Source organism: Rhamphochromis sp. 'chilingali', assembly GCF_963969265.1.
Source record: "Rhamphochromis sp. 'chilingali' genome assembly, chromosome: 11".
NCBI lineage: Eukaryota > Metazoa > Chordata > Actinopteri > Cichliformes > Cichlidae > Rhamphochromis > Rhamphochromis sp. 'chilingali'.
In genome coordinates, this window is record NC_137938.1 from 23940569 (window position 1) to 23967666 (window position 27098).

Consider the following 27098-nt stretch of genomic DNA (forward strand, 5'->3'; position numbering starts at 1 on the left):
ATACGCTAACTAAGAATAGTACAATATATACATATATATACATACATACATACATAAGTCACTTATAAATAAATATTTGGAAAAGAAACATGTGTAGTTGTAGCAGCAAACAGTGTGTTAAGTGGATGCGTTGTACAGGGAGATGGCCACAGGCAGGAATGATTTCCTGTGTCGTTCAGTGGTGCTTTTCGGTAATCTCAGTCTCTCACTGAACGAGCTCCTGTGACTGACCAACATGTCATGGAGTGGGTGGGAGGTGTTATCCAACATTGTCTTTATCTTGGACAGCATCCGCCTCTCCGACACCACCTTGAGGGAGTCCAGCTCCATCCCCACAACATTGCTGGCCTTACGGATCAGTTTATTAAGTCTGTTGGCATCTGCGACCCTCAGCCTGCTCCCCCAGCATGCAACAGCATAGAGGATCGCACTGGCCACCACAGACTCATAGAAAATCCTCAGCATTTTCTGGCAGATGTTGAAGGACCTCAGTCGCCTCAAAAAATAGAGACGACTCTGGCCCTTCCTGTAAAGTGCTGTGGTGTTTTTAGCCCAGTCCAGTTTATTGTCAATAAACCTAAGCCTAAGAGAGGTAAGCTGGAGATAAGTTATTAAATACTGTATCGCTCAAATGACCTGACTGGGTCGTCATGGGCGTCCCATTCTTCATTTCTACGCCGGCCATTGTGCTGTTTGAGCAGCGTTGGCCTCCTGAAAGGCTTGTGCTGAGCACCATTGTGTTTTAGTTTAGGAAATTCACTTTCACAGAGGGTCAGTGGAAGGAGAAAGGTGTGCAGAGTGTGAGGATCAAAGGTTAACTGAGGAGTTTATTAAGAGTGGTTAATTTACTCCTGTGAAATGCCCTGTGCTCGCAGATAGCCGAGCATTAAAAAGCAGATATTTTAGCTTTACCTCTTTGAATTTTTTTAATTACAAGGAGACTTTAGGGATGTGTAAAAACTGAATATGGTATTAATTGCTTTGAAAAAAATAATACCACTTTATTACCATATTTTCAGCAGGAATTGCACTGCTATCAGTGCAGCTTCAGTTTACAATTTTCAAGTTTGTCTTAAAACAATGCTAACAAACCCCATTCGCACTGTGGGTTAGGACTGTAAGTAACTGTAATTGCTCCCCTTGTTCATGCCTGTGAGAGGATCCCTCTTAATGGCACTTCAGTGTAGAGATGGGGAACAAAATCCACAATCAGAGCTCGCTGTAAGAGCTCTGACATTAGGCTGAATTTAATACGACTCAGAAATCTAAATTTTAATGAAAGAGGTGGCTTACAGTATCTTCAGGAACCAAATTCTCTCTTTGTATTACTACTTTTCTGCCAAAGGCCAACAAGGACACACTGCCTATGGAAGCTAAAGTGTTAAAACCTTTTAACTAGAGCAAACATCATCTGGATTTGTACAAATTCATGCTGAGGAAGCCTCATATTTTAGAGTTTTAGAGGTCAGTTTTGCACAAAAGAGGACCGTGCTTTGTACTCCATCTCTTCTGCTTGCCTAATATCGAGAAGCAATGACTTCAGTGCCAGTATGGACAGGAAGAATGATTACAGGCAGACAGACAGACTGGAAAAATACGAACCTGTCAAAAAAATTAAGGGAACACTTAAATCACACATCAAATCTTGATGAATGAAGTACTCAAGTTGAAAATTTTTACTTACATACATTTCTCAATAATCAAATAATGATTGTCCTTGGAAACCAAAATTAAAAAACTTTTTTAACACTGGTAAAATTTTTCATGTGTTCATTTATTAGTCATTTCATTAGGCACACCTTGATATTCCCGTTTGCCTGTCGAAATGTCTTCATGACACAGATTCAACAAGGTGCTGGAAACATTCCTCAGATATTTTGCTCCATGTTGACATGACCGCATCACACAGCTGCTTTCCATCACATCTCAAATGTGCTCTGTTGGACTGAGATCCGGTGACTGTAGAGGCCATCTGAATATCTGGACATGGTCAGGAACAATACTCAGGTGTTTAAATAGAAAATATCCTCCACACTATTGCACCAGCAGCAGCAGCACTCTGAACTACAAGGCTACAACGCTCTATTCATATCTTTGTGTTGTTTAGATCAAATTCTAATAAATATAACCCCCCCTGTCACCTAACAGCTCCTCACTTTTTTGTTGAAGAAGCCAATTGAAGTACTGCTTACCTACTGTGAAGGTCACTTCGAGCGTTCACTTAAATCGGTGGCCTCCTATCAGAACGAGAAAGAACAACACAAAACAGATTCGAGCCCTTTAATTGACACCACTGGGCTGTTGCGCTGCTGAGCTCACAAGGTCCTCAGCGCGCGATGGAGATGATGAATATTCAACCAGTTGAATGTGTGAGCTCAGCAGTCCAGCTGGAGATGTGTGTGCACTGTACAGTATGCGCGCTTCTCTGTGTGTGCTGGCTGCTAACTATCCAGATTGCACCGAGCTTCAAAGTGCAGTGACTGACAGACAGATGGATGATAGACAGACGGAGGACAGGAATCTGTAGAGTCCGTGTTTGAAATTTCCTTGTGTGTGTGTGGCTGTGTTTGTGCTGCGTGAAGTGGAACGGGCAGCAGGCCTTCTGAGTGGCACAAGGCACATCGCCAAGTGATTGAAGTGATAAAGGTAGAGGAGGAGTGGAGAGACGGACTAGAATAGATCCAATGATGAACGACCAGGGAGAGGCAGCAGATGTAATGAAGTGAGCTCGGCGTGTGTGTCTCAGCTTTTTATTCCCTTTGATACATTTGGCACTTTGATATGTTTGTTGTATATCTGCTCTGTTGCATCACAGACAGCCCATTATTGTCACTGAGAGCCAAAATGATGTAGAGCTAAACAAACCATGAAAGCTTTTTTTCTTTTTAGTCCAATGTATATGACTGTCATTGCACAGTTCAGCCACGCGGGGGCACACTTACACTTAGGATGTGCTGCACGTCTGGCTCGTTCTCTATGTCAAGCCTCTCAAATGGTGGAGAGATACTTACACCAGGGTGAAAGGCAGAAGACAGCGACTCTCTTGAGAGCTGCATCACTCAAGCTCTGCAAATATAACAGACTGAGGAGGCGGTTACGACTAAAGTATGAAATCAGTGAATGAATTTTACAAGCCAAATGATAGACAAAGTGAGTTTTTAGCTCATTAGCCACATAAAAAAGATGGGTAAGCCCAGAATAGCACAGAGAAATATGATATCAAGAGGGAAGGGTTAACAGCGTGCAAGCTAATTCGCTCACCAGACACAGTGTAGGATTAACACTGTGGAGTCTGTCTGTGCATATGTGTGTGTGTGTGACAGAGAAGGAGGGTAACAGGTGTTAATCAGAGAGGGAGTCCCTGCTGCAGAGCAGAGGGTGAAGCTGCGATGGGGGGGAACCAGAGGAAAAAGCAATTACATCACCTTTCCTACAATAACATGGCACGCTGTCAGTGTTTATATATATGTGTATGTGTGTGTCGGAGCAGTGTGTAAAATGCTTTTTGCAGGGCATGAGAGGAAAAGCTGCCAAAGGTGAGATTTTATAATGATGACAAACACAGACGTACTGTGCAAATGGCACCTGAAAGAGCGCTCTGTCTATAACCATCTATTAAATTAAGGTTCCCATTCATTTTGTCTTCCATTAGTTGTTCCATTTTGTTCCATGGCAACCGTAATTGGCCCATGCAGTGCTATCTCTGCTCCGTGTTCTCTGATTAGTGGATCTCCGTGCTGGTGTCTTTCTCTCCTTATCAGATAAAAAGAGCTTTAACCCACTGTCTCCCTGTCACCACACTTCCTGTCCTCACCAGTAAGACTTCCGTCATGTGTGTCGGCCTCCTTTCCTCACCAACTTTTACCCGTCGCCTCCGCCTCTCTACCTCCCCTCTCTGCCTCCCTTCCTCTCCATGACCTGCTGAACCAGCACACACCCGTCTGTCTGTCAAAAGGACTGAACAGGTGTCTCTGCTTCTCCCCCCCTCCCCTCTGCAGCATTAGCCACACATATACATGCATACACACACACGTATGTATACATGTGTAGACATCATGCACGCACTGGCAAACACTGCTTGTTTTTGAGGTAAAACTTGACTGGTTTTGCTGGAACCACACTGTATAGTGTATGCTGACGGTCACTAACTTACTGACCTGTGACTCTCTGTGCTGTGTTTCATACACACACACTCACACACTTGCACACTTGCACATACACAGAACAGTAAATCACTTTAGGGGGGGGTGACCTAAAGGTGTCTTGACAGGAGCATATGAGCCTGCAGCCGTGCACGACTTGAAGAGAGTCCAAAACACTCTTCTTCTAGCTGCTTTATAATAAACTGTCCCCCCTTTCTTAAAGAAATCCTGCTTACACTTTTCTATCATCACATCATGCGACAGTCCAGCTCCTAACATTAAATCGACTGCTCTATCCTCTTCTATGTTAAAGTCAAGTGCAACAAACACAGAAGTACTTATTGTCCTGTAATCTGTTCCTCACTCTTTCAGTCTGCAGATGTCAAGGGGGTAAATTGCTCCAAGCAAAAAGAGAGGGGTGGGGGGGTTGGTGGGGGTGAGGTCACTGCAGGGGAGGGGTGAAGTTTGACAGTCGCTCACAGTTGGCACTGATGATCCAGGATGCTTTGGGGCAGACGGGGGGGGAGAGGGGCAGAGAGAGCGAGGCAGAGGTAGAGACGGTGAACTTCTATCGGAAGGAGGACGAAGGAACCGCAGATCCTTTCCCTCCTTGCGTTTCACCTTCAGGAAAAAAACCCCCAAAAACTAAGGATATGAAAAGAACATGAAAGAAAGAAATCGTCATTAAACGCACTACGAAGTTCTCTCTTTCCCTCTCTTCCTCCATCTCGCACCTCTCTCAATTTAATCTTAAATCCACTCCAATTTCCCCCGAGGGACTCAATTCTCTCTTTTCCTGTAAGTATTCTCTTTCATTCTCTTGCTTTTATTCTCTCTGTGTTTTTTAGTTCCTTCTTGTGACTCAGCACCCTGCTGTGAAACAATGCCTGTGCCAGACGTGAAATCTCAATCAATTGCTTGTTATTTGATTGCATTAATGAACGAGAGGCCTTCTTTTGGACTCTTTAGGCTGTAAATAAGTGAAGTGTGTGCATTTATCGGATTGGGAATAGGAAGAGCTCTGCGGTGATTTAGAATGCATAACCTCAGCTATTCCAGAGTGTGTGTGTGTGTGTGTGTGTGGTTTTGTTTGTGTGTGTGTTTGTAGAGTCCCTTCAAACAGGCTTCCTTTGGGTGTTTTGTGGCTGGCCAGTTCAAATCAATATTGTTAATAGGTTGTGTGTGTATGTGCACTAATGCAGCTCATGTAGATTCCCAGCTCTCTCTCTATTTCAGAGTCAGCTCATCTTCCTTTTAGTGGAAGGCACATTTTTGGCCTGCCGTCCCCGGCGCCATGCTGTAGGTGTTGCGAGTTCGTGTTTGTCCGTCGCAATCAGTGTCCTCCAGCCCTGACGTCCAAGTATCTGCTGGGGTTTCTGTCTCCCTCACTCACGTGAACTCGACTTTTTCTCCTAGTCTTCCTCGTCTGGCTCCTTGCCCTGTCTCTCTCTAAAAGCCTCCCATCTGTTTAATTCTCTGTGTCGTTAGTTCTGTCTCTGTGGGTGGGCCTTGTGACTCTCTGTGTGATTATGACAGGCTGTCTATAGGGAGGCCTGCTGTTGCCAGAGCGGCTAACCATAAAGTTCAGTCTGCCTGAGAAGCTGAGAAGCTTTTCGTCTCTATTTCCTCCTCAATGTATCTTCGCTATGCTTTGTGTGCCTCTATCAATATTGGTTTGTGTCTATCAGTGGATTAACAAGCATCTGTCTGCCTCTCTCCTCTGCTTCCTCCACTCTTCTGCATTCCCAACAGTGAGAGACAGAAGGAGAGGAGTCCATTCCTCCTGGTAGGGTGACGCCAGGAATTTCCTCTTTCTCTCTGCTCCACTTCCTCTCTCGTGCCCCCATCGTCTCCCCCCCCCCTTCCACCATGACACTGCTGGCCTCCGAGAGGTCGCTTCTCATCCGGAACAAGTTCCGCTCAGGTGAGGATTTGAGCTCATGCCAATTAAAGGAGAGAAGGACTCGTTTTCCCACAACAATGGCTTTTCATCTCAGGCGCACATGCATGATCATCAATATTTTGAGTTGAAATGTCTGCGAAGATTATTGGCAAGTCAGTCACACTGTTGATCATGTGATCAATCCAGTGAAGGTTATTGATCATGGCGAATGGATTTAGTGATCGCTCCCTACAGACAGACATATGGAGATGTCTTGAACAGAAGTAAATCCGCTGACCCCGAGGATAAAGATCTCTGAACGTTACTGTCTGACACTTCAATCAGGAAACGGGCTGGTTTGTTGTGCTTATGGAAAAAAAACTGACTGTGGGTCTTTACCAGAAAAGTCCTCATTATTTGAAGGTTCTGCAAACCAGATTTAAAATCTATGTCTTATTAATAATTCATGTCCAAATGACAAACAATCAGACCTCACCTATAACCCCCCCCCCCCCCCCCCCCCCGAGTTACAATTATTATTATAATTATTATTATGTTAAAAATGTAACAGTGAAAAGCTCAGCTAAGCTGCTTCACCTTGATGGTGAGTGTGGTTTGATCAGATCTGAATGACAACTGTAAAGCAGCAAAAGCAAACGACCCCACAATTATCCTCAGATGTTGGTTCTAATATTGCTAAAGTAGGAAGAGGTGTACCAAACCTTTTGTCTGACTCTCGTCCACATCAAATCAGCCATTAAGGGTTTGCACAAAAGCAGAAATCCCAAACATAAAATAGGCACAAATGGCGCGAGTTTAAAGGAGAATGATGTCTTCATGCATTCCTACCAAAATGTAAATATCATTGTCAGTGATAGGTGTGATAATAACCTAACAGTGAACCGTTCAGGAGGCAGCCAGCAGTCTGTGACAAACAGCATTAGGCAACCCTTCCCAAGCTACACGATGCTAGTTTCCCCAACAAGTTGCAGCGGCTGCTGCTGAGTTCCCACGCAGCTGTCATAAACGGCTGGCAAAATAGAACGGCGAGAAAATGACACAGACAGTCCCCTAGGTGTGCAAACACCTGCTGGAAAACGTGATTCTATAAGCAGCTGCTCTGTCAGAAAGCGTATATGCACATAGCTGAGCTGGAGGAATATATTTTATCTACCACTATATCCAACTTGTTGATCCCTTTGTCAGCTAGCATTATGATTGCACTTAATTTGAACTTGGACGTGCACGTATTAGATGATGACATCCAACTGAATAGAATAACAGCGATTATTTATAGCTTGTAGCCACTTGAAACAAAGCATCTGATAACTCTTTGTCTTTGTTTTTCACAGCTTTAAAGCTGTCGGCTCTTCATCTGGAGCGTCCCTGCAGAAATTTTTAAAGATTTTAAGACAATTACTGACTTTTTGGTGCAAAAAGGGAAAATGTATTATATTATATTTATTTGGCCCTTCAGGAACAGTTAAACTACCTTAACACTGCTTCCCTATCCTGTTTTAAACCCAGGGGACTGATACGTAAGGCTGCTTTAAATACAGATCTTGAAACCTTTTAAATTTTAGAGTTAGAAAGGTAGGAAAGAGCAGGAAGAGTATAGTTAGCAGCACATATGAGAGTGATGTGAGGGGGAGGGCATGCATGAGAGGCTTGTGGAGAGAACGGGACAGCTGAAGGGGGGGATGGGACCAACAGAAATAGACATACTGAGAGATAAATAGTTATTGCCCTCCACCCCCCCCTCGAGCAGTCCTCTCCTACCCTCCCCTTGTCAGGTCTCTCAGGTCTCAATGCTTGCTGAAATGTATCATGCGAGGTGGGGGGTGGGGACTTTGTGTCACGGGCACAGCCCTTCCGTGCTTCACCTGTTTGTGTGTGTATGTTAATATGTGCGTGCCAGCATTCAAGGAGATATATAATCTACAAGCACTGCAAAGTCATGGGGTAACATGAGTTTGAAGGCCATATCATTTAACAGTGAGCGTGCTGTCTAGCATTGCTTAACTCCGAGCTTCCTACGTCAGTCTGATTTCTTATTCCAGATATGTAATTTTGCCTTCAATGAAATGAAACTAATGTACTGTTCCATCAGTGTAATACTTAATCATTTTCTTGGTAACACAGCTCAATCTTGTCTTTCAGTCCTGCAGCTGAGGATTCAGAACCGAAGGCTGAGTGAAATCAATGCAGACTCAGGTTAGTCTACGTGTATCATTAACATTGTGATTGATCCATTACACTATGACTGCAGGGTGCATTTCATATTAATGATCTTCAAGTCACTTCTTTTCAGTGGAAGGCGATTGCTCATTGATTTGCCCAGTTTTTTAAATTTTTTTCTTTTTAGATTTTACTATACTGACCTTTTCGTTTTTTGTAACAGCAAAATGGTTGGATTAATGCTGAATTTATTTATTTATATATTAAAAAAAAACTTTTTTTGTACATGAATCTACAAAACTCAATAAGGCTCTAGGTTTGATCTGCAGTAATCAGAAATCTAGAAACGTGAATAAGTAAATAAGTAAACAAGTAAACATTGACTTCACATAGGATATGAAACCCACCCTCTTAGGTTAAAGTCCTCAGTTTAACCGTTTGTTTTACCAGATCTTGGTTTCACAGATTTTCTTTATACTACTCGCCTGATTTGTCTAAAAAACAACAACAAAACAAAATAAATAAATCAACACACACACATATATATATATTTTAGGTATTTCTTAGCCTTTAGACAAACTGGTGACCTGACCTGGCTGTAACCTGCCTTTCACCTCATTATGGTTAGGCTAGGCTCGAGCCCTCCCCTTGGATAAGCAATTAATCAGATGAATGGGTTTGGTTTTCTAAAGCCTGAAAACACAGTTAAAAGGACGTGTGAGCATTTAGTTCCCACTCAGACCTTTTAAATTACAATATATTGAAAGGGTAGTTTTTTGCTACCTTACTTTTAATATTGTTGTATTTTAGATGAATAATCCCAGCATTACCCAAAAAATGGATAAAATAAGAAAAAAAGTATTTTTTATACCATAAACAAAATAAAAATAAAATATACTAGCTACTTTACTAAATACACCTTGCTAGTAGTGGGTTGAAATGGTCAGCAACAATACTCAGGTAGTCTGTGGGATTTAAACAATGCTCTGTTGCTATTTAGCTCAAAAGTGGGCCAAGAAAACATCCTCCACACCATTACACGACCACCAGCAGTCTGAACCACTGAGACGTGTCAGGATGGATCCATACTTTCATGTTGTTTATGTCTGATCCTATCATCTGAATGTGGCAGCAGAAATTGAGACCCAGAGAACTGCCACTCACAGGATAGTTTCTGCTTTTCAGACCAGTATCTGTAAACTATAGAGATGGTTGTGCAGTAAAATCCCAGCAGATCAGCAGTTTCTGAAAGACTCACACCAGCTCATCACAGACTTCCTCATTCTGATGGTCAGTTTGAACTTACAAAGGAAGCTCATACGCATTTAGTTGCTGCCATGCCATTAGATCATTAAATATTTGCATTAGCATGCAGCTGAGTATGTGTACCTAAAAAGTAGCTGGTGAATGTAGATATTACTCCATATGTAAAAGCACATTTTTATTTTTACTTTAAAAAGTCTATTGCTGTCAGTAGATATGCACTTTATTAGAAAGGGGAAAAGTTCACACGCTGAAGACATGAGGATAAATATATAAAGCTGGAACAATCAACAATCATTATCTGAAGATGTGAGCATAAATAAATTGTGTCATGCACAGAATTCAAAGTGCCGAGTGCAGAAATGTATTAAAAAGCAGACAAAAACAATCCCCATCCGACAGGCAGGCACCTTGCTTCACTTCCCTCCTGGCTGCAGGTTACTCCGTTTTTGATGCCTGCCAACACAAAAGAGTGTCTGAGATGCTTCATGCTGTAACTTGGAAGGATCATTTGAAAGCTGACGCTGCTTTGTTGATGCACCCCATCACCTGAGTTTCTATTCTTCTAGGCTACTGTTCTCTGAAATAGTCTAATATGAGAGTTTGGATTAAGAAAAACAAATTATCTTTTTTTTTTAAACTCTGCTTTTCCACATTTCATCTTTAACTGCATGTCTGTCTGATTGGAACAGGGCTGAAATCCACGTGCCCGCCTCAAAAAGCTGAGAAAGACCAGAGTGAAGCTCTGGTGAGTTGAATACTGTCTCTTTTTATAAAAAATTAATTTCTCACACTTCACACCAAACTGATTTTGAAGCATCCAACACATTTGAACCCTCTAAATATCTTTATGAATCTTGGTTGGTGATTATATTAGTAAGAGTCCAAATGTCAGGTTACTGCTGTGAGTTCATAAGAAATATAATTCATGATTAAGTCTCTTCTCAACTAAAGAAAACTAATTTGCACTAGTTTCAATAGAAAGTCTCCCAAAACCTTGCAATAATCCTGGTGTAATAATATGTCATTAGGCTGCACTGACAATAAAGTTTTATTCAACTTTCCTCTGGGCCTTGGCTGTTGGTTTGACCCTCTGTTTCCTGATGCAGCGTCTAACTGATGACGGTGCCACTCAGAAGTTGCCTCCTGGTGGTCTGAATGCTGAAACTGCACAAGGTGATACCATGCCCACAGTAACGTTGCTGTCTCCTCCTTGCTTTGCTCTGTATGCTCCCAGCGTAGCTCACTGTAACACACTTCCCCTCCTGTCCATTTCTCTCGGTCTGCGTTATATCATATCTGTGCTGTTCTCCGCTCCCCGTCGTACAGTAGTAGTAGTAGTGCAAAGATGTGAAGTGTGTAAATCTCACAAAGGGCTTTGTGTTTCATCAGCTGTCAGCGAGACTGAAATGTGACCTTGTAGCACACTTTAACGCTGCTCCACATGCAGCCGGCAGGACATATCAGGGATTGACAGCACGTGATAAACCTGTCAATCCAGGAATCAGAGTCATCATTTTCGGCTATTACTGAGATCTCCCTCTCTCATCATGCCACTCACCTCCTTCTCCTCTAATCTGCCTTTTAATTTTAAAACACTATGATTATAGCATCTGGCTTTTCAAAATGTATAATTTCCTTAATAGTCCTTCTGTGACATTTTAAAAATGTGTGATTGCGTGCGTGTGTGTGTTGCCTTCATTTCCAAGGGAATACATTTCCCCATGGGCAGGCGTGTTTACTTGTTTTTGATGCCTCTGCTGCTTTGAATCGGGACTGATCGCCTGTGGCAAAGCTGTTGCGCACGCTCACGTTGCATATGTTCTGAAATCCTGTTGCTTCTCTTTCTCCTATCTTGCCTCTTTCCACTGATCTCCCATCTGTCCCGTTCTCCTCATTTATCTGCACCATCCCTCCCACTTTCTCCCACCCGTAGAGCGGACTGCGTGTGGGGCCCACAGGCAGAAGAAAGCTCGCCAGGCGCAGGACCTCACTGAGAGGATCCAGCGCCCGCCTGGACCTGTGGAGCAGCAGCTCGAACGCACGCCGCCTCCGGAGAACGGTGAGTCAACGCGCATCTGCATGAACCACCACACACTTCCCCCCCCCCAGCCTTGTCTTTTGACCTTACTTCCATTTGCTTTTCATTTCCTCAGGTCCTGCCTCCTTCCCTCTGACTGCTGATGTCTTCGAAGATGACATCTCCTCCTCATCCTCACCCACGGAGCAGCACAGCACTCACCAATCACCAGCTTTTTCTTCATTGCCGAGGCTCTCAGGTGACCAATTACTGAGCGACTGCTCGGCTCTGGTCCCGACCCTTAACCACGGTCCCTGTCATGCTCAGGTGAAGGAATGGCACTAAGTATATAGTTTTAATAAAAACACACATATTTTGGAAAAAATGTCTAATATGAGCTCTCAGTTATAACCACGGACAAACATATTAAAGCATATATTCAGTAGCTGTTGAGTTTATAAATAGCTTCATATGTCAGCTCTAATAATCTGATACTCTGCCTTCAGTCTGGTTTGGCAGTGCTCCCGGGAACCGAGGGCATCAGACAACCTATGAGCGTAAAGCTGAGTGACTCAAACTCCATGGCAACGACTGGGAGGCCGACTGGGATGTATCTGACCTCTCAGACCACACCCCTGCTGCCAAAGGTAAGCTGGGGTTAATGCATGCTCCTCCACATACAAACCCCGCTGCTTTAAGCTACATGAAAACAAAAGAAGAAAAGCCGTGCATATCTTGGCGCTGAAAAAGGACGGTTTGTGGAAAAGTCACATTTCTGAACTTCCGAGTTGCTGTCTTAAATTCTTAAATTATCACAAGCCACAAAACAAAATGCATGACATAGCATGAGAAAAAAGCTCATTTTAAAAATACTCTAAACCTTATGCAATTCATGCATCTCCAACAGTTTGTACTCCATAAAGGACACATGCTGAGCAGCTGTCATGGACGCTTTCCTTTTTTCTTCTATGTTCTGTTTTCGGTTGCTCTCATTCACAGCAGATCATCTGTTTCCATTTCTTCCAATCTTCTGCATCTTTGTCTGCATCTCCTTCTGTCACGCCAACCACCTGCGTGTCCTCTCTCATCCATAAACCTCTCTGCCTCCGCCTTTCTCCTACTAACCCAGCTCCTCCAGCTTTCCCAATATTCCTCCGACGGTGTACCCAGTATCTCCCCTCTGAAAGTGTCCAGACCAACTTAATCTCACCTCTCTTGCTTTGTCCTTGAACCATTCAAACTAAGCTGTCCCTCTGATGTACTCACTTTTTAAAATCCTGTCCATCTTTGTCACTCCAAATGCAAATCTCAGCACTTTTAATTCACCCGCCTCTGGCTACGCCTCACATGTAACAGCTGGTCTCACGAGCATCTTGTAAACTTTCACCCTTGCTGGTACACTTCTAGCTGTCATATATACCACAGATCTTTACTGTATGTGGGAATGGATGTAATAAAACATCCACAGAGAGGGGGAGACATAAACTGCATCATTGTTAAAACATTAACCCTTCTCTACGCTTTGACCCTAAAAGTCTAAATCATGGACTTTGACCTCAGACCAATTTCATAATTGAATAACCTGGATCATGTCGCTAATATTGCTACTTTTCATGTAATACTCTCTGGTTATATTGTTTCTCTTTTGTGTTCTTTAGTTTTTACCACTTTCAAAATTTCTAACAATGATACATAAGTGTAAAAAACACTTACCTTCTGCATGCTCTGAAAAGATAAGTGTAAAAATGTGCATTTTGCTACATAGAGCTAACAAAAATCCTACGTGGGTGCTATTTGGTGAGTTGATTATTTTCTGTGTATGTAAAATTTTCATCCAGGAAACAGTGTTTACGTCTTACGCCTGTGTGTATGTGCTTGCTGTAGTTGTACTCACAGCAGGTGTACAACGTGAGAGATAAAAGACAAATGTAGAGGTCTTTCACCTAACAGGATGGTCACTCCTGTGAAACAATGCTCTGCTGTAAACTGCTCTGCATTCATTAATGTCAATTTGCACTTCTGGAGGACCTCAGTGTTTGCCCCAGAGGTTAACGCATTCACACATGAGCAGCTTGGTTATATGTCGGAGCCTGCGCATGCTGTCATCTGGGGGATTTGTGAGGCATTTATGCATTTCATGTAGCTTTTCTTAACTGCTATCTCTGTTTTATTATTGGAAAGCACTTTGGTTAACTTTGTTGTTTTTAAAAGTGCTATATAAATAAAGTTGGATTGGATTGTAGCGTGCAGCTAATGATGTCATATGTCAAATGACTCATTTGTTTTTGTTTTTTTACTCTTATATGGTTTAAAGTGTTCTTGAAATAACTCACAAGTTTTCTAAATGCGTCTTTATAGACAGCTCGGCCTCCCAACAACCCCTGCACCTCAACTCTGCCTCACTCCCTTAACTTCACCCATCTCCCCCGTCCACGGAAACCGCGGGACACCAAGCCCAAAATGAGGAAACTCAAATATCATCAGTACATTCCTCCAGACCAGAGAGGAGGGGCTGGGACCGGAGGTACCAATATAATTGGTTTACTTAAACAGCAACACTCATTCATCAGATCAAGGTTTGCTCAGGTGATAAAGTGATTGAGTTTAGCCAGAATATTTACGTATTTTCAGGGGTGGGAGCCAAACAGAAGAGCCCTAACCCTACCCAGTCTTTAGACCCAGCCTATTCTGATCTTCTGAAACAGCAGCAGGTCTTCCTTCAGCTTCAAATCCTCCAGAACCAGCAGCAGCAGCAGCAACAACCACAAGAACAGATCACTGTTGTACCCAGGTACACAAACAGATTAGTGGGTGACACAGTGTTGGGTATTTTATTATGATCCTACTTAGCTGATCTTTACTTGAGTTCATGCTCCTGTCGTTCTTTTAGTGGGGAATCTGGTGATCTGAAGTCTTCGGGAGCCATACCACAGAATCCCCAACCTGTTCCTGCTACAACCAATCACACCCCTACGGACACAAACCCTCCATCAAAGCCTGAGCTTCTCCCTGCTAATCTGGTTGATTTAACAGTAAGAAAATCATGTTTATCAGAGAACAGAGACGCTAAAATGGCTTAAAATGTTTGAGAAATGATCCACAATTAAAGGAAACCAAGTACCTACACTAGTATCTTTCCAATAGTCCAATAATTGCCTCCATTTCTTCTTCCTCAGGTGTCAGAGTTACGGCAGCAGCTGCGTAAGCGCGGCCTTCCTGTCTCCGGCACAAAGCCTGCCCTATTGCAGCGACTTCGTCCTTTCCAGCTTCCCAGTGCTTGCCTCACCCCGGCTCCCCTCTGTCAGCTGGGTACCAGCCCGGAGCCACTCACCCCCTGCCCCTCATTGCCATCCAGCCAGAGCCCTGGCTCCAGCTCCAGCTCTGGGCTAGACTCGCCCAGCAGCAGCCCGAACCAGCAGCTTTACATCCAGGATAGGGCAATTCCTAATGGGATTCTCAGCAGCGCTCCAAATAGAGTTCCAAATGGAATTCTAAACACTGTCCCAAACGGTTTCACAAATGCTGCATCAGTCAGTTTGGCGGGGGAACCGTGCAGTCTCACCAACACGGTCTTCTTAGCTCCTGCCAGCACTGCCTCGGGAACTCCAAGTCCCAGTCTTCCCATGTCATCCTCCTCACCCCTACAGTGTGGGACTCCCTGGAGAACTGAGAAGGAGCAGCAGCGGCAGCAGCAACAGCAGCAGGAGCTGAGTGTGGAGCTGGAGATGAGGGAGAGAATGAGGAGCAGGCCAAGAGACTGCTCCACATGTTCCGGCAATGAGGTGAGGACAGACAGACTCAGATTTCTGGTGTGACAGATGTTGATACGAGAAATGATCATTTAATGATGTGACTGCTTTATAAAAATCTTTTTCCACTAGTCTTGTGGAGGATCCCTCCATCCGTTCCTGCAACAGGACCTGGGATGCTCTAGAGGGAAGCAAGAAACAGATGCACACGCAGAGGTGTTGTTTACACGGGTAAACATACAAAACAGAGCACACATGTCCTGGATAAATGGGTATAAATTATTCTGCACAGTGGCACACTAAACAGCCTTCCATCTAGGAGCATTTCTCAAACATGCAAACATGCGCATACGCCACCTGTCAAACAATTTATCTCTTCTTTCTAATCAGGTGTTTTGCTGCCAGCCCTGTGATGCAATTGGCAATGACTTTGAACTGCCAGTGCAGATTACAGCAAGTCCTATTCAGACCTTACCCTCTGTTCGCAGCTTGGAGGAAGAGCTACAGGAGGCTATCCAGAAAGCACAGGTCAGGAGTCTTTGGATGAACAGGAGATCACAAGGAGTATCTTTTGTTCTGTAAAATGAAGTATTTCTCCTTTTCTTTGGCTAACAGATGGACCCTCGGCAGTCCATTGATGACATTCTAGATGAGCCTATTGCTTCTGTCGGTCAGTCTCACACAATTAATAAAGAATTCCTTTTCACTAACACTCGGATTGCTTTCATTGTCTAATTCCTTGTACTGGCTCTCTTTCAGACTCCGTCAATGTGTCTGACCATAAATCTCCTGCCCACTCAGCCCGTTCTCCTTCTCCTCTTCAAAATGATCAGTCCCAGGCTTCCCAGCAGCACCACAAGGACGACAACTCCCTGCTTTCACCTCTTTGCTCCTCTCTCTTGTTGGAGCTTCCTCCATCCCCTGCTGTAATAAACCCGAGCCAGGTAGTCCCACTTCCTCCTCCACCGCCCATCTGTACCTCCCCATTGCCATCCACCAGGAGGTCCCGGAAACGACGGGCTCCAACACCGTTCGACGCTGCTGACTGGCTTGAAACGCTGTCGTCCGGCCTCCGCCCTCTGACCCCCCCAGCAGCCCCCTTTGTCGAGCCAGACTTGAGCCTGGATTCAGATCTAAATGTCAATCGAGTGCTGGACCTGATGATAGAGCAGTGGTGAGGACTTGCGAGGGGTGATCGCTCGTTATTTGTCAGTTCAGCTGTAAAAGTCACCAGCTCCACGCAATGTCGAGAGCAGCGATCGGATCCAGCAGCTTTGACGGGACAATGAGAACACAAACACATGCGCACACTTTCACCCTATGCACACTCGTAGTGTTTTTTAAAAGCACTTGGGCTCAGCCAGAAATGGCAAACAAGCCACACATCTGTGGATTGACACACTCCACAGCACAATGTTTGCAGTGCAAAACAAAAGAAAACCTGGTGGCATATTAATTTAAACATGCTTCCTGGCTGTGCTGGGAGAATGTCATTTCTGACTTATCTCCAAAACCTGTTGTCGGATTGGGTTGAGTATGGCCCCTGGTGTTGACTCAGTCATTGAGTCCTAGCCATTCATAAAGCCCATTCAGAGTGTGTAAAAGCCAGGCAGAGCGCACAGCTTGTGTGTGGCTCCAGACCTTGACCCCGATGCCAGACACACAGTCGGCATGCAGAGGGAGAAAGCTGGCAGAAGCCACACACAGGAAGTGTGAGTACATGCTTGTGTGAAAGTGTGATCTGTGTGTGTGTGTATATGTGCGCTTTCCATATGACTGACTGTGCGAGTGCACACATGGCTGCTCTTGGCTGTATGTGTCCACATACAATGCTTCCAGGTGTATTTATCAGCATCCGAGCCAAAGCACTTGTAGTTATTTGTTTGTTGTGTGCCTGCTTGTGTGTGGCATGACAGATCTGTGAGAGGATACACGTGAAGAACACAGAAGAGAGGCCGCGGATTTACAGTAAGTGTCCACTTCCTAAAGCAGACATTTAATTGTGGTCCCTCTGCCAGCGGGCAGTAACTCCAGTGTAGTTATCCTGTGTAATCATCAGAACAACCACATTACCTTGTTTAAGCCGCCATCCTCCAGGAGAGCAATCAGGAAGCCACCCCAAAAATAGTCCCCGTACAAATGCACCAATCAGCCGAGTGAGACTTTCCTCATCACTTTGCAAAAACAGGTGGTCATTTTGTTCCCTGATTAACCCCCAACAGTGTCTGGCCTGCTCCTCGGTGATTATCCTGCTACTAGCAAAAGCCAGATTTAGCACAATTTATAACCCAACACCAAGGCCACACCTGTTCACTTACTGCAAATGAATTCCTCCAATTTATTGCTAAGAATATTAAATGTTTGGTGCATATTTCAATATACAAATGGACCATTAATATTAAAAGAAAATGTATTGTAGCGTTAGCACAAAATACTGTGTTTTAGGGATGAAACATATCACGCGACCAGGTGAGCCTGTCAGTCGGAGCCAATACGCACATTTTCTTACGGGTGACAGTAATCTTAGCTCAAACTTCTACACGATTTACTGGTCGTGCAGTAGTGGGTACATTATTTGTTTGCATAATACACTTTCAGTGAGTTACGTCCATTCTCAACCCCACTTACCATAATGATATTAATGAAAAAAAAATCTGACAGAGGTTATCTGCCATTAACCTCTGCTGTACCAGATGAATGTAATTCAGATACACGATCCCATCTACATAAATTTATTCTAGGCCCTTAATTGGCTGCATGTCCCATCAATCACTTTGGAGAGCTCTGATTGTCTAATTCCTGTCTAGAGCATTTCGATTATTTGATAAATGACGCAGAGTTCTTCTTTTATGTTATCATTATATCTAAAAAACGCATTTGTTCCCTTCAATGAAAGTGAAGCAGTGAGTGCAATTTGATTCATGTAGAGGGCACAGAAACTCGAAGTCTAACTTCATACTACTGTACGTTCTTGTCTTGTTGTTTCTATGTAGGCAATGTGTTGTTGTGGCTTGTCTTCCTCTTATTGTAGTGATAAAGCCAGCCACAGTGAGTTATTGGGATAAGATAATCTGTGCATTGGCAAACCTTCAGCTCAGTGCAACAGCTTTATGCTGAAGCAGTTCTTGTACAGCTTTCAGCAAAGAGACTATGAAAATGCAGCTAAATGTGGATGGATGGCTATGATAATCATAGCGATCAATAAGCATTGCCTGCTGCAAAGAAAAAAAAAGAAAAAAGAAACGAAAAAATAGATTGGCAGGAGAGTAAGATGCTACCTCCTGTGACTTCCTCCGCTTTAGGGCTGACAACAGTCTTTTCCCTGTTTCTTATTTACTTCCGATCGTTGGTGCAGACTTTCCTGAAACACCCCAGAGACTGTTGACTAATTTAATTAAGCCAAAGTTTAATAATTCTGTTTTAAACTGAGTTAAAAACGTTGACTGAAAGCACTGGAGTGTTTCAGGTAACTGTGGTTTAGTTGCTGCTATAAATACCTTATTCTGAAAATGTGAGACAAAACAAAATGTTTTTGCTTGTACGTCTATTTGTAACTTATTTGTGCAAATGTTTCTCTCCACAATGTATTTAAAAGCATTACAAAAATTAAAGTCTTAATAGATTTACTATGTGCCTCCTCTTTCTTTCATCCCTGGGCAGGAAGTTAAGTGATGTAGCACACTGAGAGAATTAACAAATGGATGAAGAAAGAACTACTGATCACTGTCCCAAATTACGTCTTATCAAATATTGATGACCACAAAGTAAATTAAATATTCATTTGTGCCAATATGCATCTTAAATATCCATGAAACCTCACTAACACCCACATAGTTCCATAGTTAATCTTCAAAATGGCACAGTATTATAATCCTGAAGAACAATAATATGCTTTCAAATGAAAAGCTGCAGAAGTGATAACGTATGATCTCCGATTACTGATCAGCACGACAGCGATATTATATCGAAAGTATTAAAATGAGGATCAGTCTCTTCATTCATAGACAGACAGGAATACAACACACAATTTCTTTGGCCCAGCTCTTTAAAGCTGCATATGTTGATAAGTTTAACCCTACCGCAGACATGCCACAAAGAGAAGAAAGAAGACGAGACAATCTACTCTCTGTTTGACTTATCCACCCAGGGGTGAGAGTGTGTTTTCACAGGGGTAATACTCCAAAGCTGTGACCAGGGTGTAATGAGGGATTCGCTGTAATGGCCCCTCTAGCCGTTCCACATCACTTCCTCCTCGTTCCTCCCTTGCAATAACTGCTTCCTGCATGATTTCATGGAAATTAAAGGGAGAAAGGTGTGTTTCATATGTAAAGCAGGTAGCTCTTGCCGAGACGTGTGGATTCTCTCGCTCCCACCATCTCTCCCTCTCACTTCCTTACCCCCTTATTTCTCGTCTCCTGGGTCGGGGCTGGGTAGGCTTTGATCACTGGCAGAGGGTCGCTATGGTTTGATTTCTGTTGTGCTCCTCTGAGAGTTTTGCTCTGCTATTATAAACCATGTGAGAGAAGACAGGGGGCAGCTACTTTAGCCTGTGTATCACTGAGCGAATCATAATCATGCATACAATATAAGGCAGAACGAGGGCATGCTACCAGATAAAGCAATACATGAGATGTAAAATCAATCAAATCTTTTTACTGAGTGAGCTGTGTGGTTACAAGAGACTTATTAAAGCTGTGCAACAACATAAAGTCCTTCTTCCAATCCCTGGCATCATGTAGATGCCATAAACAAATCCCCTTAACCTACAGTAACTGCCACAAGGTAGCAGAAATAAAATAACACTGATATGTTATCACCTTTATAGGCTATCTAAACTTGCCAATTTATACATCCAATAAATTTCTGGTGAATGTAAGCCTAATATTTACATGCATATTAGCTGATAAAGGATGCACAGTGCTCTGTACAATGGTCACAGCGTATGTTTGCAGCAGGTAGTGTGCATGGTATATACCTCAATAAAAACCACTACATGAACTCAAGTAATTTTAGAACGTCTCAGAAGGTTACTGGGTTTAAATCTGATGGCTGGTCAGGATGTATTTGGACTTTACATGATCTCTCAGGGTTCTCCAAATAGATGCATGTAGGGAAACTGGTGATTGTAAACTGGACGTAGGTATGAGTGTGCCTGTCTCTCTGTGACCCCACCCTGTTCTCACCATGACCCTGAACTGGTTGAGAAAATGGATTAGATGTCTGACACAACCAAAAGCACGACAGCAAGATCTCGCATTAGATCAGCGCACGCAACAGACGGGATGCATATTTTATTGGTGCAGTCCTTTCAACAAATTAAAGACATGGTACAACAGTATGATTACATTAAATCTCTAAACATTGTGGCTTTGAAACACATGATTTACAACAATTAAAACAGGCTGACCCAACTAAAGGAACAGAAACAGATTCCTGGTTTTAGGCTTTGATGTACAGCTTCATCTAAGCCGCCTGGTGTAAAGCATGTTTTCTTTTTCTCTCTCAGACTGCTTCTACAAGTGCATGAACAAAAATAAAAACATCTGAATGTATAATTTCCTCATGGGATGAAAAAAAAAACACGGGAATTTGGTGAAACCACTACAGAAATCTTGTTTTCTGTTGCAAAAACCAGTGAATTATTACTGCTGCTCTGCCCTGAGGAGGAAATATTTGAAAAATTCAGATGTTGTGCTCTTGTGCTGTTCTCTCTGTCATTAGAAGGTACACATAATGGTTGAGGGAGGGGATGACCAGATATCACTATCTTGCCACATAATTACAATATTTGTCTAAATTGCAATTGTATAATTAGTATTATTCATAAAAGAGGAAGGACCGAGAGAAGATGTGGGTCGATTCGTGACGATAAACTGCCTCTACGAACAGGCTGCTGTTGAGGAATGATTGTTCTTCTTGTGTTCAGAATAACTAATTTCCTTGTAGTTCTCTGTTGAACTGTATCTAACTGGTTCATTTACACCTCCTCATGAAATTTGTTATCTCACAGTACAGCCGACCAATATGGAACATGCCCTTCAGCATTGCTAATCATAAAATTACGGCTGTGGGAATTTTACTTTCACACTGCTGCCTGACTGCTAATGCATACGACCGTGTTTCTGTGCTAAAATACTGCTAAAGGGACATGCATATGATATTTCAAAAGACATGGCAGGATGCGGCGTTATCCTCTGAAGGAAGGATGCCCCGAAACTGTTTAAAGTAGCCTGCATCTGTGTCTGTAACCAGGGGCTTCTGCAGCTTTCCAGCACTACCACACATCAAACTGCAGGGCTGGTTAAGCCGAGCAGAGCTACCGCTCGTCTTTGTTTAAAACTGTGTGAGATGGGGAAGGCTAATTGGACTAATTAGCACCAAAACAAGGCTTGACGGAACAGTCTTTCTGTACCACAGATGTTGTGCCTCTTTTTAGTTTAAAAAAAGATGCAGGAAGAAAAGAGGCTCACTTTCAAGGCTAAGCCGGTGTGCCATTTTTAAGCCCTGTGCCGTTACAACAACGCTGGGAAGGCAGTTTTTGATGTACCGATGCTTAAAACTGACCCTTGCCACGATAGCGGGAGCCTTGGGAACTCCAGCCGAGTTTCTTGACAGACCGGGTTGAGCCTCTCTAACCCCTGTGGAATGCAAGCTTTGCCAAATTTACACCTTTCTTGTGTGAACTGTCTGGTTTTACGGTTACCCTAAAAATGTTTGAAGTTCCCAACTGCAGTCCCAACACCCCGAGGCTTCATGAAGACTCAGAAAACTGCAGCGCTCTGCCTCAACATAGAGACAAAAACAGTGAAGTCTTGCAACACCTTGAATTCCATAAACAGTCAGTGTGTTTTGCAGAACTGTGCTCAGGATCAGATGAAGAACATGAGAAACATCTGAAGACTTTGTGCCTCATTTGCATCATTCGACACTGCAGAGTTTCACATTATCCTCATGAAGTGACTCCACGGTGCAGCTTATGTCGTCTTTACCAACACAAAAGTAACCCAGAGGCTTTTTTTTTTTTTTTTGCCTGTCCCGTTTGGCTCTTTTGCCATCAGAATTATTGTCTAAAGGCGAAGAAAGATGCCCAACGGATTTACTTTACCAGAGGCTTTTTTGCTAAATCTCCCTATCTTGAAAGTCTTACGAGATTGCTGGAAGGTTTATGGGATAGTCTATTTTTAATTATAGTAGTTTGTACTAGTATTAAGACTTAGAAGCTTTTGTAGATTTAAATATGTTCATCTGTTTAAAAAAAAGAAAAAGAAAAAAGAGGCTCATTTCAGTGTTTACAGGGTCATAAAATACTACATTTACAGAATAACCAGTTCAATCTGATAAAAATGCATAAAAAGTTTGCTCCAAAATAAGCTTTTCAAAAGCTTCTTCTCCTTGAAAGTCCAACCAAATTGCTTTTGCAGAGTTCTCCCAGAGATTTCAAGGTTTTAAAAGTCTTTGAGTGCCACAACTTTCTTGTATAATGTGCAGTATCTGGTATAACAACCTACAGTAGGAGTACTTTGTTAAATAGAGTTTAATGCATCAGTTTACAGGTTTAACACAACATGTCAATATCTGTGCCTTTTTATTTCACCAAAATATCTTTATCTTTGTGCCACTGATTCAACAATATGGGAAACATTTACCAGATTTTGGTCCACACTGACATTACACCATCACACAGTTGCTGCAGAATTCCCTCACACTGGGTGTTTAGTTCTTAACAGATGTTATTTTAATGATTCACTATATTAGGGACAAGTCCTTCCAAAGTAAGGCCTTCTGTAAAGCAGCAATGCAGTGCTAAATTCACTAATCACACTACAGTAACTAATCTAACTCTCCAATCATTTGCACTGTGCGGGAGAACAATAAATAAAGGCAAAAAATTAAATAATCAAACTTGCTCTTTTTCTGTGCTTGTTGAAAAATACGAATATTATGCCTGCTTGCTGTTTTCCTGCACCAAAGGACGAGAAGGTGACGGTAAAGGGCAAACTGCACCTTACCCACATACAACTGCTGCTAACACATCGGCTCTCTGCAATCAACCGCAAAGATAACGTGCTAACACAAGGCTAGCAGCTAGCAAACCTGAACCCAGTGTAAATGAGTTTGAATATTGACCACAGCCGAGGCAAGCATCCAGAACTTGAGCTTCAACAGGTAAGAAAGAAAAAGCACTGAGGCGTGGGAGCGTTGTGGCCTCCATTTCTACCTGTTTGTCCAGCAGAATCATCGCTGTGACCTTTTTTTGTGCAGTGTTTATTAGGATAGAGATATGCTTACACTGTTAGCTGGTTATTATGTAACAAAGCATCTCAGGTCATGTGGCCAAGTAGCACAAGTAGTCTAATATAGTGTAATTAATTACTTTCTCCAGGGAGTAATTAAATGACGTAATTCATTGCGGCAACAATGAGTAATACATCACTTTTCTGAGTAATGATCCCAACACTATTTATAATACGCAGTATTTAGTTAATGGCATGTTTCTTTTGCCTGAAAGCAATGCCTGACTATAGATGGTGTAACATTTGAGGCAGCATTCAAGCACAGTTGGTTAATCAAGTCTTCTTATTTTCTGTGTTTTTGGTTTTTAAAAAGGTCATTAAAGAACTTTTTTTGGATACATAGACTAATTACTGTAGCAAAAACCAAAGCCTGATAGACATTCTCATTTGAAAGCACTCACATGCACCACCTTTTTAAATGCTGTGAAGGTAATTGTTACTTAAAATTACTTACACCGGTCACTTAAACTACAAGTATAACTTTTAACCACCAATTGTTACACCTGTTTTACTGTACCTAAATATTAAATATCATTAGGAACTGAAAATTATATCCTAAATTCTGAAAATCTACACGGTGAATGTGATAAATGGCACACCACCGGTGCAGTAATGCCTTTTAAATCTTGCCAAGAGGCCCACATCTCTTCAGTGAAGACTGAATACCATACTGTATTGTGGTTCTGGGACAGTGTTAAGCTCAGGAGAAGAAAGGCTTCACAGCTCGGCTGTGTTTGTGTCAATGGCCATCTTTAGCATCCAGGTATGAAGCAAGTTCTGTAAAACAAGAAGAAACTACAGGTGATTTTGTTTCCTAAGCAAAAGCTAAAGCATGCAAACAGGTTCTGACATTTTAAAAAAATCTTATTTTAGCAGCTTTGACATGAAAAAAAAAATTATCATCTCTGCACAAATTACCTTAGTACTGCATCTCATCACAAGTGATTTCCAGCTTCACTTCAGTGTTAAGGTCCTTCCTGTCAAGTTGCTCTGCATAACAATTATGCTAATTTTAGAAACCTGGTCATGAGTGTCAGTTTTGTCCAAATTAAAATCCAAATTTAATCGTGCACTTTTTTAAAAACCTTCATAATGAAGAGCAAAGAAATATCTGTAAAGTCAGATAAAAAGAAATCACATCAAGGAGCATTCAGAACCAATTTTTCCTTGTCAGTGTGTATGTGACTGAGTTTAACTGTGTGTGATGAGCTAGATCTCAGTGAATCTGAGAAGGTGTGACACTTGCCAAGTAATGCAGTCATTAAAATCTCTTCCAGCTGTTCATGAAAATGTGCACTGACTGGACACTTTATTACAACTTGATAGTCTTGGACCCCGTTTTGCCTTTAGAGCTGCCTTAACTCTTCGTGGCACAGATTCAACAATGAGCTGGAAACATTCCTCCGAGATTTTGGTCCATGTTGACATGATAGGATCATGCATGCTGCAGATTTGTAAGCTGCACATCCATGATTGTGATTTTTCCATTTCACCATACTAAGGGAGGCTGTGGAGTTTGAACAATGTTTAGTTGAATCTGTGTGGATGTTAGCCTCAGTTTCCTGTTCTTAGCTGAAATGAGTGGCATCAAGTTTTTATGTATCTGCATACCTTGGTTGTAATGAGTAGTTATTTGAGTTACTTCCTATCAGCTCACAACAATCTGGAAATTCTCCTGACCTCTGACATCAAGAAGGCATTTTCACCCAGAACTGCTGCTCACTGGATATTTTCTCTTTTTCGGACCATTCTCTGTAACCCTACAGATGGTTGTGTGGGAAAATCCCAGTAGATGAGCAGTTTCTGAAATACTCAGACTACCCCGCCTGACACAAACAATCATGCCCTGTTCGGTTTGAACTTCAGCGAGCTGCTTTGGCCATGCCTAAATGCCAGTCATTGCATAGAGTTGCCATGTGGCTGATTATATATTTGTGTTAACGGTTGAACTAGTATACCTAATAAAGTGGCTGGTGAGTGTGTGTAATAATCCTTCTGCTTTTTGCTTTGTGGGTTTGCAAGAACTCGGCTTTCTGCATTCTATCAGAGGATTAGATCATTTTTTTTGTCCTGTCCGCTCTAATTTATTGTGTTGTCCAGCGTGCTAATGAATGTCTAGCACCATTGGGGGCTGTAACTATTGTTTTGACAGTCTTGACATGTCACATCTGTGTGTAAATTTATAGCACAACCAGGCTTTTCTCAGCCATTTATCCCGTGAAATCAGATCACTTTCAAGGCATCTGTTTTCCCGGAGGAATCATTCCAGTAGTGCAAATATGTATAGATACAGAGTAGCACCACAAAACTGTCTGTGTAAATCAGACGTATAGTTGGGCTACATGACAGGACATAAAGGACACATTGCACCACGGTGTCGAATAATATACAAACCTCTTTTTGCAGGACATGGGGTGAAATTACAAAAGGCAGGACTGACACAAAATGATCCAAACCCTTCTGTGCACTTTGTTAAACTGCCTGCACCTGAACTGTAGATTCATCCTCTTGAGAGTTATTGCCTTGTTGAAGCAAGATTACAGCCAAATCAGATAAAACAAAGCCTGTGCCACGAGCGGCCCTGTGTGTTGAGCGAGTGTGTATTTATCTGTGAGTATTTGTACCTGCAAAGGACACAGCTGAGTTCCAGAGCAGGATGTGTACTACACCTCACCGATTCGTGTTTGAGGCCGAGTGTCAATGACAAGCTCACCTCACACACTCAGCCTCTGTGCAGCTGCAGAGTAACGCAGCCCAACCTTGCCTTATTTGCCAGCATTGTTATAATGAAAAATACATGCCGTGGTGGGGGGTCGTGCATGTTTGTGCGCTCGTTTGAGTGCGAGTGCATGTATGCGTGCGTCTGTTTGCGTGCTGGTAGGTGTGTTATACCTGTGGCCACGCGTCGTCCATGTTAATGAGGATATAAGGGCTCCTGTTCCTCAAGGTTACCCACACCACAGGGATTTCATACCTCCTGCTTCCTCATTCCATATGCTATGAATACATCAGTGGACACCCACAGATTAAATTGATCTAAATACATATGGGTTTCTATTTGTGCGAATTGATACATGTATACCCACATGTGTGTTTGACACACTCTAATTTTATTATATCTATAAAAAAATTTCAGACATTCGGACTCTCGGATGAAGTGGTTAAAGTTTGGTGGTCAAATGTCAAAGGTTATGATCACAGTAAGCTCAAAAAATATTTTTATGGATATACATTTATTAGTGCTGGGGGAATAAATCCATACAGTGTAGTATCGTAATACTTTGCACTGTTACACCCACCGGAAATATTGATATTTTATTAGATATTAGATACAGAGAAAACTTACATTAAATCGTCTCAAATGAAAAAGCGTCCAACACTGGAAACACTTAGCTTGCTAATTAGCAAGCTAATGCTAATTAGCAAGCTAATGGCTCAACAATTAGGACTGCAACATCCTTCCATCTAAAAAAACTAAAATAAAATCATTGACTGCCTGGTGATTGTAATAGATGATTTTACGTTATGCAGCCGATTTCAGCTTGTGGTGACTAAATGGTTGCCCAGAAC

At 42.5% G+C, this 27098-nt stretch overlaps 1 protein-coding gene across 3 annotated transcripts; it reads left to right on the plus strand.

Annotated features, from left to right (window-relative positions):
* The first annotated feature begins 4664 nt into the window (after positions 1-4664).
* On the plus strand, positions 4665-18861 carry LOC308406359 (myocardin). 3 transcript variants are annotated; one of them, XM_080897326.1, is made up of 16 exons: positions 4665-4940; positions 5895-6066; positions 8185-8238; positions 10158-10213; positions 10575-10641; positions 11402-11527; positions 11622-11812; positions 11992-12132; positions 13844-14009; positions 14117-14276; positions 14376-14517; positions 14662-15267; positions 15367-15465; positions 15625-15762; positions 15850-15904; positions 15994-18861. In XM_080897326.1, exons 2-16 carry the CDS (start codon positions 6012-6014, stop codon positions 16410-16412), a joined length of 2475 nt encoding a protein of 824 aa, XP_080753452.1. In that variant the 5' UTR covers positions 4665-4940; positions 5895-6011; the 3' UTR covers positions 16413-18861. The 3 variants fall into 3 exon arrangements, with proteins under 3 accessions (XP_080753452.1, XP_080753453.1, XP_080753454.1); XM_080897327.1 differs by having other exon boundaries at positions 15367-15450; XM_080897328.1 differs by having other exon boundaries at positions 15367-15506; positions 15994-16132.
* The last annotated feature ends 8237 nt before the right edge of the window (positions 18862-27098 follow it).